The 14,013-nt window shown below is 38.5% G+C and overlaps 1 protein-coding gene across 1 annotated transcript in view; it reads right to left on the bottom strand.

Moving 5' to 3' along the window:
* TYR (tyrosinase) overlaps positions 1–13,069 on the bottom strand; it is a 43,152-nt gene extending 30,083 nt beyond the window's left edge. The window contains exons 1-2 of the mRNA XM_040055667.2: positions 12,227–13,069; positions 2,363–2,579 (exon numbers count right to left, since the gene is read on the bottom strand). Coding sequence (XP_039911601.1) covers positions 2,363–2,579; positions 12,227–13,069 — 1,060 coding nt within the window. The remainder of the gene's footprint in view (positions 1–2,362; positions 2,580–12,226) is intronic.
* Positions 13,070–14,013: the final 944 nt, after the last annotated feature.

The raw sequence follows: 14,013 nt of genomic DNA, 5'->3' as shown, positions 1-14,013 counted from the left end.
TTTCCAGTGCACTGAAGAGTGAAAAAGCATAGTTTTGCCCGGAAAGGGATGTTCTATGTGGTCACAAGTATTTTTCATTACAGAACTCAAAGCGAGGTGTAAATCTCACATTGGTATAAAGCAAAACTGCTCAGTTACTGATCAGTTTTTGTGAACCTAGAGTAACTCCAATAAAGTCAACACACTTACTATGGATTTCCTTGGGATCTGAAAGGAATTAGAATTTGACCTTAGATGTATTGGCACAAAATTGTGCGAATAAATAAAGCAGGGTTGAAAAAGGTTTTGCTTCAAAAAATAACAAAATATTAGGAACTACAAAGTGTTAACAAGTTTGTCAGTACATAGGCAAGAAGAAGTAGTCACAGACACAATAAATGCAAGTCATCAATCTAAGCTTGACATTTATATAGAACAAAAATCTAAGCTGGTCATTTTTAAGAAAGAGGTCAATGCAATTAATTTTAAGGGATTTTTTTCCAGTAAAATTTCTTTTCAAAACTTTCCACCATCTTTTTCAACATTATCCATGAATTCTTGACTTCACACTGCAGTTCAGTATCTTGTTAGCTAAATAAGTTGGTTGGGAGAAATGTTTGTGGTCCTGTGGAGTAATGTTATGTTGAAATAATTGAGGTTAAAAAACAAAATAAAAAATCTCCCATGGACTGTGCTTTTGCTTTTGTTTACAATACCAGGGCAGAGCCCCAGTAATTCATTACATGTTTACTTCAATTCCTTTTTCTCTATTCCTTTAATTCAACCCTTTGCATCTATTCACACACTTTATGGAGTAAAAGGTAGGCAAACCTCTACTCAGTTGTGTCACCTCTTTCCTTCCAATACTTCATTTAGTTTCTGTTTTCAAGGACAGAAAGCACAGTTATGTCAGGAGATGCAGACAATGATTGTCTGGATTCTTTCTATGCTGCAACAGACAAATTCTGAATTTCTAACTATTTTTGAAAAAGGAAATGGTCCGCCTTTCCCAAAAAAGCTTTATGGCATTCCACACTGCATTAAGGCTAAGACTGAACATATTAAAACTTTTTCTGTCTTAGAATCATAGAACAGTTAATGTTGGAAGAGACCTTAAAGATCATCTTGTTCCAGCCCCTCTGCCATGGGCAGGGACTCCACTCACTAGATCAAGTTGCCCAGGGCCCAAACCAGCCTGGCCTTGAACACTTTCAGGGACGGGGCAGCTTCCCTGAGCAACCTGTGCCGGAGCCTCACCATGCTCTGAGTAAAAAAATTCTTCCTAATATCTGATCTAAACCTTCACTCTTTCCGTTTAAAAGCATTTCCCCTTGTCCTCTCACCATCTGCCCATATAAAAAGTCCCTCTCCCTTCTTCTTATAAACCCCCTTAATGTACTGGGAGGCCCCAATAATTTTCCCCTGGAGGCTTCTCTGCTGCATGCTGAACAAGCCCAGCTCTCTCAGCCTGTCCTCCTAAAAGAGTCGCTTCATCCCTCTTATCATCTTTACAACTCACTCTTTTCTTATCCTCACTCCTACTCCTATTTTGTACTGTTATGCCCTTATGCAGTTCCTTGCAAACTAAAAGCTCTGGGATATTGAAAGTAGATCATGTTTGATTCAGCTGATGTATGATATTATAGAAATATATTTCTTGATAAATGTACAATGTGTAATCCTTACTTACTCACAATTTTACAAGATTCGAAGGCGTTTAGTAGACAATAAAGTATTTCTTTTAGTAAAGAACTTTTGCTTTCTAGCCAATTAGGAAAATTCAAAACATTTATCTTAGCTTAGTTGTTTATCTTAGCTAGATAGCTAAGATAAACAACTAAATACTTTTGGAAATTATACTAAATGTCATTTTTGAGGGGTAACTTAATCTGTGTTCCTTAGAGTTTGGACAACATTCTGTGGAGTTCACAGTGGAATGATGTAGACATAAGGTACTAGTTGGCAACATCCTCTTTCACTTTTGTTTTGCAGCCTGGTCCCTGGAAGACAGTGAATTCCAGGGCAAACCTGTACCCTCCATGGCTACGTGGTCACTTATGGTTGTGCACAAGCAGATGGTTGGATGTCCTCCTTTTATCTGCGCTGTGTTTTTTTCAGTGCCTGGCGCTGACTGTAGCAGGAGACAGTATGTCCTAACAGACTTAGGGTCTGATCTATTCTACAGTTTCTAGTTTGTTATCAGACACCTTTAATGTGGCTCTTTCTGTCTGCTGCTATTCCAGGAGAAAGCAGGAATAACTTTTTCTTTCTTTTACAGTTACTTTTCATGAAATCAATTCAAACTGCCCCGAGTTTATAGACTCTAACCCCAGTGAGAATCAATTTACAGATGGAAATGGTGTAACAGAATAAAGCATGTTACCTTCCAAAGTGTTCCGGAAACTGTAATTCGCCATTTTATCCATGGGTTCAGATTCATACTGAGTCAGTGAAAGGCAAAATTCAACTTCAGCTGAGGATGGGAGCCTTGGGGTCCTTGATTTATCATTGTTCCCAGGATTTCTCCTTATAGGCCCCTCGCTTGTGGCATTGCATAAAGCTTGTTGGCTGTTGTACTCTTCAGACCGAGTGCAAATTACCTGTATAAAACACTTTCTGTTAGAGGAGTTGCAATTACAAAAAAAGAAAAACAAAACAAAACAAAAAACAAAAGAGGTACTTTGATGATATTTTTTAAGAACAAAGAAAATGTAAAATTTAATGTTTAAGATTATATATTATTTTTTACATTTTATGTGTATGATTTTAATATAAGATGATTATTTCATAGAAATCAGCTCTCTAATACAGTGCACATTTTGAAATAATACACTGATCTGTATCTGAAATTACCCATGAGGACTAAGGCATCAAATCCTCCATGCTCTTGAAAACTCATTGAGGTTAAATTCAGTGTTACCCACAAATGCAGCAGGACACAGGGTTAAAGCTGATGCTGAGCTTGCTAAATGGAAGATTTTTGGGGTCACTAGGCTACTGAACAAAACCATAATCACAGATTTTTATTATTATTATTATTATTATATTTTTATAATAATAAGAGTGGGAATTGTTGACTTGAAATATGAAAAAAAATTATTGTGAAAATATCTGTGTGAGCTTTGTCAGGGTAAATAACATTTACTTTCTATGTATCTCAATGATGCTACGTGTATGAAGTGGGAAAATTTGCTGCTGCACTTCCTAGAAATGTTGAGGAGATGAACTTATATCACCAACTGAAATAACATAGTGATGGATATTACAAAAGGATCTTAAACAGAGAGATGGATAAAGATGTAAAATACTGCCAGAAGTCAGCATCACTTATATAGAGAAATGATAATTTATAAAAAGAAATTTATATTTTTTATATATAAACATAAACCCCATAATGTTCTGTGTTCACAGACAAAGTCCAATTACAGTGACATAAAAAGTCATTATTTGTCAGATGGTCTGCAGAGGCTGCCAATTCAATATGAGACTCCTGGAAGAGCAAGCTAGTTCAATGGTGCGTTTATGTGAATGAAACAGAATTGTCTCAGAATTCCCAGAAGATGTTTTGTATCCTCTAGCAGGTAATGTTGAGGCTCTGATTCAAAGTTATTGTTTTACTTTCCTTCTGAAAAGAAAAGAGCAAAACAAGTACAGCTCCAAACCACCAGACTCCTTTAAAACATAGGACTTTGCAGTTAGCAAGTAATCAATGTGGTTAATGAGAAATTTGGGTAGAGAAAGTGAGTGAGCATCATACGGGAGAAAACATCTGACACTGAAACCTCAACTTTTTTTATCCTGAAGGTATATTTCTGTTTCATAGGCCAAAACAATGAACAAGGTGAGTGAAAGCAATCATCTTCCATCTCTGAATGAGATGGAAGAACATGAGATTCTCTGTTGAAGGAAGTGTGTGAGAGATTCATTTCACCTGTACTAGCCACACAGAAGCTGTGAGACTGAAGCAACACTTTAGGATGACCTCTGCATTCAGGGGAGAGGGAAGCATCTCTTGAGTATAATTCAGCTCTCCCAAACCAGATATCTGGTAGGTGAGAAGTACTTACCTCTAGGGGTGCCTGACTCTCTCCATTGACTAAGCCAATGAAATAAAATGAGTAAAAAAATCAATGCAGAAATTGTCTCTGGACTGCAGTTAGCAAGGGAAGCAAAATTAAGAGTGTTCAACTTAATGCTGTGTTTCTGCATTAGGGTGGGATGAATCACACCCTGAAGGCTCAGATGTGCTTCTGAACTAACTAAAGACAGAGCCAAAGACAAGCTGATGTGCGGCTGAATTAACTTTTGAACAAGTGGAAAGAGATCAGATGAATCCTGTAAGTGATTTGACGACAAATTCACAGATAATGCTTGATGAAGCTGGTGACATAAGAGAGTCCTTAAGAATCTGGAGTTCTTAAATGATAAATTTTCTATGAATATGAATATCATGAAAAAAATATTCTCATCTTTTTTGGGAGTATATAAAAAAGCTCATCAGAGCAATTTTTTCTTAGACACTGCTCTCTTAGCTGCAATCTGTCCATGTCTGTTAAAACTACTGAAGTGCCCTTGGAGGCTGTAGGTAGTTTTCCAGCAGAGAGTTGCAGGAGCACATTTCCCCCAGAAGTTCACCCGATGGGTCAGGATTGTACCTCTAAGAGGGACTCAGGTTAGGGGGTGTGTCTCTCAGGAGTCTCTTCAAAGAACCCCCGCCAAGAAAGGAGAGATAATGACAGGGGTGGCCCACAGTTATTAACACAAACCATACTTTATGCTGGTTCTATGATTAGTTTGTGTCACTGGGTTGACTTACATTAGAAGGAAAATAGGTGGATGATTCAGGAGAAGCTCTAGTAATTTCTTTGTCTGTAAAAATGTACCGTTCTGTGTCCCTAAAAGTGCATTTGTGTTGAAGGCAAATGTGATGCTCCACCTGTTTCTCAGTTGCTGTTTGGCTAGAAAACTACCTCTTGTGTGGATTTTCTATCTATCTGTCTGTCTATCTATCTATCTATCTATCTATCTATTTATTTATCTATCTATCTATCTATCTCTCCCATGGTCTTTATCTAGGCTCATATCTCCTGGGTTCTCCATCCTGCCAGCTTCTGTCTTTCACCGCTTTCCTACTGCCCTGTGGATATATCCTTATTGTGTCTTAAAGAGGAATCACATGCTGTGTTCAAGACCCCATTTTCAGATATTCAGACAGTGAATCTTCAAGTGTGAGCTTAAATATATCTCTAACAAACGTTCCCCCTTTGTTCTGTTTATCCGTTTCAGTGGGATTTAATGTAATTACTAATGTCACAAGGCTTGTGAATTTTTAGAGTGCTAATGCTTTTTTTCCATTTATGTCTCAGTGTAGCCCTTATTAACTGTCTGACTAACCAAATTTATCCTAAACAGAAGACAGATGTTACAAGGAAAGTTATGGTCAAGAAATGCCACAACATAAGATTAGCCAGAATGCTTTTCCAGAAAGATTTAACTTAGGTGATATTAATTATAGGTCTATTCTGAAAATATAATTTGCTGTTTTAACAGTGTGATGTGTAAGTGATAACAGAACATAGATCAGTCAAATGGTTCTTTCTGGATGTAATCTGCATAAAGCATACATAAAATGGGTCACATCATTGCCTTTTTTCCTTCAGCAGGAATACTTTCTACGATAAACATGTTGGTTTAAAACATGATATTTTATTCCCTTTAAGAACAGTCCTGAGGAAATTTCTCAGTTCACCTTGGACAAATCTTCAAATTCCAGCTGCACTTGCTTGTGTGTATTCACCAGTTCCAGGGAAATTGTTATGAAGATACTCTGAGGAAAAGCTTATGTAAGTAGTGAGCAGAGCAAATGCCAGTAGATGGCAGTCCAGAATATGCAGCATCGCTTCTGGACCTTGTGGCACCCAGCAAAAAATATCCCTCTGTGCACTGCAGTTGAGATCTTGAACACAGCTCTTCAGAGTGCTTCTTAGAAAACAGACTGTAAAGGCTACTGTCTCACACCTTTGGCAAAAGGGAAAGCCTTTTGTCTTTTACTTTGTAACTGCTTGCACAGACCAGCCCCTGTGCCAAAATAAAGGGAACAGCATTACAGAAGATTTCAGTGTTGTTTGGTTTTTTTCCCTGCTATCTTTAAAGTCAAAGTTTGGGGGAATTTTGTGACAGATTTTTTGGGATTACTTTTGCCTAATAGACCTGTGCTCACAAGGGCCTTCAACACTGGTAATATATACCTAAACACTTGGGAAAAGAGGATTCTCTATCATATTGAAATAGGTGCTCACTCACAAAGGGATCCAAAGTTCTTCAGTTTGTGGCAGTAGATCCACTCAAAGGGCTAATCTACACCTCTGTGTCCTTTGGAACAGATCCCTTGCCCTGCTTCTCCTCTGAGGCCACTGAGCCCCCCTCCAGAAGCTGCACCAGCACATTTTCCTAGTGCTGTGTTGTAGATCAGATAGCCTAAAAGATCCAGGCTACAGTCAGAGCAACCTCTTGACTTGCTGCTGTGTGTCAGCTGCAGAGATGTGATGTAGGCACTTCATGACCTTTCTTGACACCTCCCCTCACCTCTGTTTGTCCTACATGAAGTCTGGACTCTTGAGTTAGAACCTTGGGTACTGTTATGGAAACAAAAGAGATTTTTTAGTATTCACTATCTTTCTTTGTCTTTTCCCACTTATTCCCACAATCTTGCTTGGGAATGTCATTAAAGCACAGCTCTCACACTGGATTTAAAACACTTGGCAGCTATAAAGAAGTTTGATTTTTTTTTTTCCTCTTTTTTTTTTTTTTTTTTTTTTTTGGGTGCGTATGGTCCTGGCATAATTTAATCCTAATTAAGTGGCATCCAGAAGCCATTTACTCACCAAATTGAGAAAATGCAAGGAAATCCTCAGATACAAGCACCTTGGGATCTTGTTTTTATAGGAGGAATTTTGAAAGGTTCTGTATCTGCAGCAGACCAAAAAGGTTTTAAGAGATTGTGTATATTTATATCTGGTTCTTCACTGCTGAACATTGCAGGAATGGAAAAGTTTTACATGCAGAGGACTGAAAGAAAATAAGAAAAAATGCAAAGCCTTGAAGAAATTCTAAGAAACATCTAAAAGGGTGAGGTCCTTAATTGTCTTTCTTCCCCTTATGGCACATACATAAACTGGGGGAGCTGTGAAACTCAAGCTAAAAGGAGATGAGTCAAACAGGCACTGACAGCATTAAAACAAACCTGGGGCCTTCAAAGTATTTTCTCAGCCTTCAATAAAAGCTGGCTGAGTTTCACCTTTTTGCTTGAAGGCAGCCCAGAACTGGAGGGCAATCTATACCAAATTAAGCACCTCAAAATTGTGCTGGGCTGGAGAAAGAAAGTCTATTAACAATTACTGATGGAGTATCCACTTGCACCTCCTGGTCTGACAGGCCATGATTCCCTGCTCTCCAGCTGTCTCCAAGTTCTGCCATCACTGCTGCTGTCTCCATGTCTGCGGTGAAACCACTCAGACACCTCTCTCTAGGGAGTGATGATAGGCTTCTGCTGGAGAATTATTAACAAACCCCAGTTTTCATGAAATCTAGCTAGCTATTCATTTATACATCTCTAAAGGTGTGTATTCTTTATCTTTTACTTTATGTGACTCCTGAGCAAGCATGGCTATACACTAGTGGACAGCCCAGCGTCCAGGGACCCAGCTCCACTGTCACCCACACATGATCCCATGGACCGCCAACCACCGGGACAGAGAGGCTGAGGATACCCAGGTGGCTGCTTCTGCTGTGCACAGAGCCTGATACTTTCCTGCTGTGGTCATGAGGTGGCATGTAAAGAAGTACCTCTTCACAACAGGAAATGCTTCAAATTCATGTAAGCATATCATGAGAGAATGCACTTCATAAATTCTTTCTATATAGTTGCTCCATTTGGGTTCTTGCTTTTTAATGAACTAGCCTGTAGCTAGCACCACAACCTATTAAGCTGCAATAAAAAATAAAGTTTGTGAGTTGTTTGGATGTCCACAAGGAGATGGATGTAAGACTGGCTCATTTAAGAATCAAGAAGTGCTGGCTTCTGATGTTTGTATTTCTGAAATTTTCCTGCATTTTTTAAAGACGAATGTAAAATAATCTTTCAAATAATGCTGTCAGACAATTCAGCTAGAAGTACAACTCCCGGATAAAATGTACTTAGAATTAAATAACTATGTCTGAAGAGCTGAATTCATATTTCTAATGAAGTCATGTTTTCAGGCAAGGGTTCTAAAGTACTGTCACTATTAGTTCAGAAATATTTTATCCATTTTCTATTTGTGTAACTTGTTCCTCTTTTGTAGTAGCTTTGCTTTTGTGTAAGTGGTTCTTCAGGGTGATATGGAATGAAGTGCTAAGGGAAATTTTCCGTGTTTGCAACAAAGAATTGGCAGCAGTCTTACCCCTTACATTCGAGAGCAGCCAGCTCTCCATGTTATGCAATTGCTTCTCTCAAGTCTTAGGAGAGACAGGATAGAAGGAGCTGAAGCTGGTGGTGTTTCCTGCTTACCACAATAGCAAACTGAAATAGCACTTAGATCCTCCAACCGTATTTTCTTCATCCTATGTCTAGCACACTGGGGATTCCCAGACTAACGTTAACTGCCAGCACAAAGATTCTGCTTTTAATTTGCAGAAAGATTTTATGCATTTGCAACTCAATGGACTTCAGTTGTTTCCAGAAATTAGTTCTGGTGTAGAAGAGAGAAAAATTTAGCCTCCTACTATTTAGAATCATAGAACAGTTTTGGTTGGAAGTGACCTTTAAAGGTCAGCTGGTCCAACCCCCCTGCCATGGGCAGGGACATTGCCAACTAGTTTTGGGTTGGGATGTTGTGGGTTTTTTTGTTGTTGTTGTTTGTTTGGGTTGTTTTTGATTTTGTTTTTCTGGGTTTTTTGTTTGTTTGTTTGTTTGTGGGTTTTGTTTGTTTGTTTTAGTTTTTGTGTTGGTTTTTTTTCAATATTTGCAATTCTAAATAATTGTAGAAAAGAGCACTAAAACAAAAAAGCTCTCAAAATGTCATGGATTTTCTGTTAAGTTGACATGGAATAGCAAAAATTGCTAAAGAATTAGTATGTCTCATGCAGTCCTAATGCTAAGTGTAACACTTGAATCATCACAAACAACTAACTGAAAACATGAGAAAACCCTTCCCACCCACCATAAAACATGAGCTAAGCAAACAAACAAAGCCAGTAACGATTCCTGATAGTCTTGCTGGTAAAAAGGAGGCAGGAATCAGAAGTGTCACTTAGATGACAAACATGAGAAAAATGTGGATGGATAATTCACTCAGCCAAGTGGTAACAGCAGCATGTTGAAGAGAAAGTAAGGTGAAAGCAAGAATTTCAGCATGTATCCATGGGTATCCATGTTGCCATGGCAACCCTTCAACGGAATAAAGTATTTTCTTCTTTCTTTGAAATTAAAAAAAAAAAAAAAAAGAAAAAGAAAAAGAAAAAAGAAAGAGGGATGTTGTTCTGCAAATAGGCACTTTACCTTTTTAAAAATAAATCTAAACCATTTCCTAACATAGCAGGCCTTGTTTTGTTATGTTTTGGAAAAACACTTAAAATTCTAAAAAGAACACCATATTATTGATATGCTATTCAAAGTTTTCTCTTGCCTTCTTTTTCATTTTGAATGCTTGCTAAAAGCCTAAATTCCTTCAAATTCCTTCACATTTCTGGATCCTCTTTTTTTTTTTTTTTTTTTTTTTTTTTTTTTTTTTTTTTTTTTTTTCTTTTTTTTCTTTTTTTTCTTTTTTTTTTTTTTTTTTTCCAGTCGTGTTTAGCTACAGCGCTTAGATAATCAGAGCATTCAGCATTTGATCTGTGGCTGTTTTCTGGTCAAGCTGAGGCTATTTTTGTTCCCTTCCAATATTTTGGAGTGGTATTATGGTTTCTTATTTTGTGCTGCTCAAAGGAATTTTATTGACTGCTATTCCCTATTAAGCAATTGTTTAAAATTGGATTCAATGTTAATAAATAAATATATTTACCCCAAACTCATGACTGAAAATGCAGATCTGTTCAATCTCTTTCATTCTTTCTCTAGATAAGACAGGAGAGCCATATGTAGAGAGAAGATACTAGAGGGAAATAAGACCCTTTGTAAGTAAAGTTAGCACTTATTTTGGAAAGTTTGATAAAGTAACATTTCCAGAAGTGGTTGAAAATGTGTGATAAGCATTGTTCAGAAATTACGTGTAAATCATCAGCAAACTACTTAGGTGCTCTTACCTATGTCCACTGACACTGCATGTGTTTTAAACATAGCTTGTCTTTTATTCCTGAGACTATTTAAGTCATACAAAAATATCTCTTTGAGCAACTTGTTCCATTAAAAAATAATTTTTTTTAAGACTACATTAGCGGGAACTAACTTTAAATGAGAAATTATGAGCCTGACTGTTTCTTAAATATATTAATTGCTACTAATAAATTTTCTGAGTATTTATTACCAGGGTGGAAAATCTTAAGAATCTGGACACAATTAATACAATCTTTGGGGAAAAAAAAAAAAATAAAAAATGAACCAAACACAACTATCTGACAACTGCATGTCTTTTAGAAAATTCTGCTAACAACTTGCTGATTCCTGAGTACTGCCTGCCTCGTCCTGCCTTGGTTATCTCACCCAGTATACCATATTGATAGCTCCACTTGACACATGTAACAAGTGTAATTCTGGTTTCATTTAATCCACTTTAACACATGTACAATTTTCACACAACCATTTAATCAACCCACTGCAGAACAGCACAAGATACACTTCGTTCTGACAATGCAATCTAATTAGTGGAGTTGATCCAAATTAAAACTGCTAGAAATAAGAAGAATCTTAGAAAATGGGATGAAAATGCATATTTGTATCTGTATCTATTTATGGCTATACAAACACTAAATTAATTGTGTCCAGGAAATTTCCCAGGCACGGAGGCCAGGCAACATCAATAATCCATGTTTATGTCAATAAAATAATTTTAGTCTCATACAGTGTGTCTCTATGCAAACATTCTCCTGGGAACAGTCCCTGAAATGGTACCTGTCTGAGGGAGAAAAAGGTATGGAAAAGAAGAGCTAAAAGAGTTCTGTTACTGTATCTCCAAACGTTTGAATATACACACCCTCTATTATTGAGAGAGCACAAATCAAGACTAAATACAGCACAAACAGCCCAGTAAAGCCTGGTTGGGTGCTGATCTGTAATATGCCAGAATATCCCAGAACTGCTTGAATTTGTCTCTGTGTTAAACTGCCCAGCCTTCATTTGGGCTGTTGCTACCGAAATAAATAGAAGATGGATTTAGATGAACATAATCATAGACTTCAACGCCAGAAGCAACTGTTGCTATTGTCATGATGGAGTGTGTCTATTGAAGCTAATAGACCTTTGTCACTGTATTTTAGGCAATGTGGCAGTGATGAGAAAGAGACAAAAAAACCTCTCAGTGTTAGAAGAGTGTACTACAGTTCAGCTGTATGAGACCTTATCACTTATGTATACATGTAATTTCACCATGTTTTATGGGCTCATTTGAAGTGCTTTTAATTGGAAGGAATCATTATTGCATTTGCCTCTCGGTTGCTTTGAGCAACACAGATTATTTCTTCTCTATTTCTTTGAACTACTGATGTGAATTGCACAGCAGATCCTTCTCTGCTCTAAAGGTTTGGTTTACTTGTTTTTCTGTTTATTAACATTGAAAGCAGGGTAGTTTAATTAGATAGTTTTTAACTTGTGAATGAGGGGAATACACTGGGAGAGGGGTAGAGTGTCTGAAAATCCTTTGCTTCTATTTCCATAATTCAGTCACCTACTGTTTTGCAATGGTGCTAGAAATTTATGTGCATAAATCCTGCTTCTCTGACCTAACTGGGACACCAGAATCAAGCATGTTAAACCTGCTAAAAGCCATGTTTGGACACAAAGGCATAACTTTCCCCCTTCCACTTAACTTTTATGTTCTTAATTAAACAACCTAAATCCTACAGTAAGAAAGAAATGAGACAAAGTTACAAATGAACCGTTCTAAATGAAGTTTATGTCCACATAAAATCAGATTTGCTCTCTGGTATTGCTTACTTTCTCTCCAGGAATATCTAAGGGAGGGCAGTATGGCTCAGACCCCATTTTGTGCAGCTCACCTAAGTGCTTAAGATCAGATGGGGTAATTCCTTTCCCCTTTACTCGGTGGGTTCTTACCTGCCACGAGGAGAAAATTGATGCTGGGCTGAGTATATTAGGGTTGGTGGGATGTCTGCCACCCATGTACTCGTCATTGCACACCTCACAGTCCTCGGCATCTCGCCAGTCCCAGTAGGGGATAGTGAAGTTCTCATCGCCCGTTATCCTCTGAATCTGACGTTCCCACATCAGCAGAAAGACCCGATGCCAAGGCAGGAAACCGGGGGCTTCGTGGGCAAAATCGATGTCCCGCCACACATTGGACCCACCTAAGAGTGTGTCTCGAGAGGCATAATAATGCATCCACACAAAGAGATCATACACATTGATGTCTCTGAACATGGGGTTGGAACCATTGTTCATCTGAGCATACGTGCCAGTAGCAATAACATAGTCCTGGCTTGGGGTGCCCTTTGCCAAGTTAAGATAGGCAAGGAACTTGTTCTTCTCGCTGGTGGTGAGCTGGAAGATGTTTCTTCTTGTTTTCAGTTGCCTTTCAGTGCAGTTGAGCCCAGAGAAGCCAAATTTGCACTCCCCACAGCTGAATCCCATGAAGTTGCCTTCACATCTACACGTCCGGTTGTAAAATACAGAGGGCCAGTCCTCTCTGTCATCCACTCCTGAAAAAGGGAACTGTGGTCCCAGTGGAGCCTGGGAGAGAAGGATGTTCTGGCAGGACCCTCTGTTGGAAAGCTCCCCACAAGGGGACCCATCTCCATCCCAGGGGGGACAGCACTCCTTGCTCAGCAAACTCTGCACGTTCGCACAGACTCTGGGGAACTGCCCAGTGGACGGCTGAAGGATGACGAGCAGAAAACCCAGGGCAAATAGCAGCATACTGACAGAGCAGCAGGAGAGCATCAGCGTTATGCTTCAGTGCTTGGAGCGTCCTCTCTGACCCGTCCAAAGGCCTGCGTGTGAAAGGAATTCCTCCCCTCCACCAGGAATGTTTCACTGCTGACTTCTGCCACAGCGCACCCTTCAATGTCCTTTCCCATTCCTACACGAGATGCATTTACACACAAAATACACTTCAGGGTTATTCTCATTATCACATGTACTAGGTGAATCACATGTTCTATGTTCACGTGACTTTGCCTCCACCCCCTACAAGTTTCAAAATGCAGTCATTTATTATAAACTTTCATCTTCTGCCTAGCACATGATTGCTCTCCCCTGGCAATTGGAGAGGAAGTAAAATTAGAGTTTGGACACAGAATCAGTTGTAAGTTCCTAGAATTCTTAGTTTGATTATATGTTTTAGAGCAAATGATTGGTTAAATAAAGATGTGGTGGAATCTGGTCGGTTAAATAGGAAGTACAGTGAACCTAAAAATGGAAAAAAAAAAAAGAATTTGTGAGGAAAATATTTTTTCTAAAAGGAAGCAAAAATAAAATGGGACCAGATTAAGTGTAAACACAGGGCAGAACCAGAACAAATTGTTTGACTAAGCATTTTTGCATTTCAGTGTAAACTGCCTTTCTCAGATGAGCATATGGCAAAAGGAAGTGAGGGAAGTAATGCACTTTTCATCATAAAATAATTTTTGTTCTCTTAGAATTGATAGTGTTTTCACAGTTGATGACACACAGAGGTCAGCATGACAGTCTTCTCCACAGTTTTGTGGGGAGCACAGACAATTTGCCAATAGATTTTCAGAAAGAACTTTGTGCATCTGTCTCTGGATCAGGGAAAAAAAAAAAATTGACTCCTGTTTTTCTCCTATTAAGCAGTTTGCAAACACCATATCTGTGTTCTTTACTCAATATGTTACTGGGCAGCCTCCAGACCACCCACCTCTTTC

This window comes from Hirundo rustica, chromosome 2, assembly GCF_015227805.2.
Source record: "Hirundo rustica isolate bHirRus1 chromosome 2, bHirRus1.pri.v3, whole genome shotgun sequence".
Lineage (NCBI taxonomy): Eukaryota > Metazoa > Chordata > Aves > Passeriformes > Hirundinidae > Hirundo > Hirundo rustica.
This window is presented reverse-complemented; position numbering and strand designations above follow the sequence as displayed.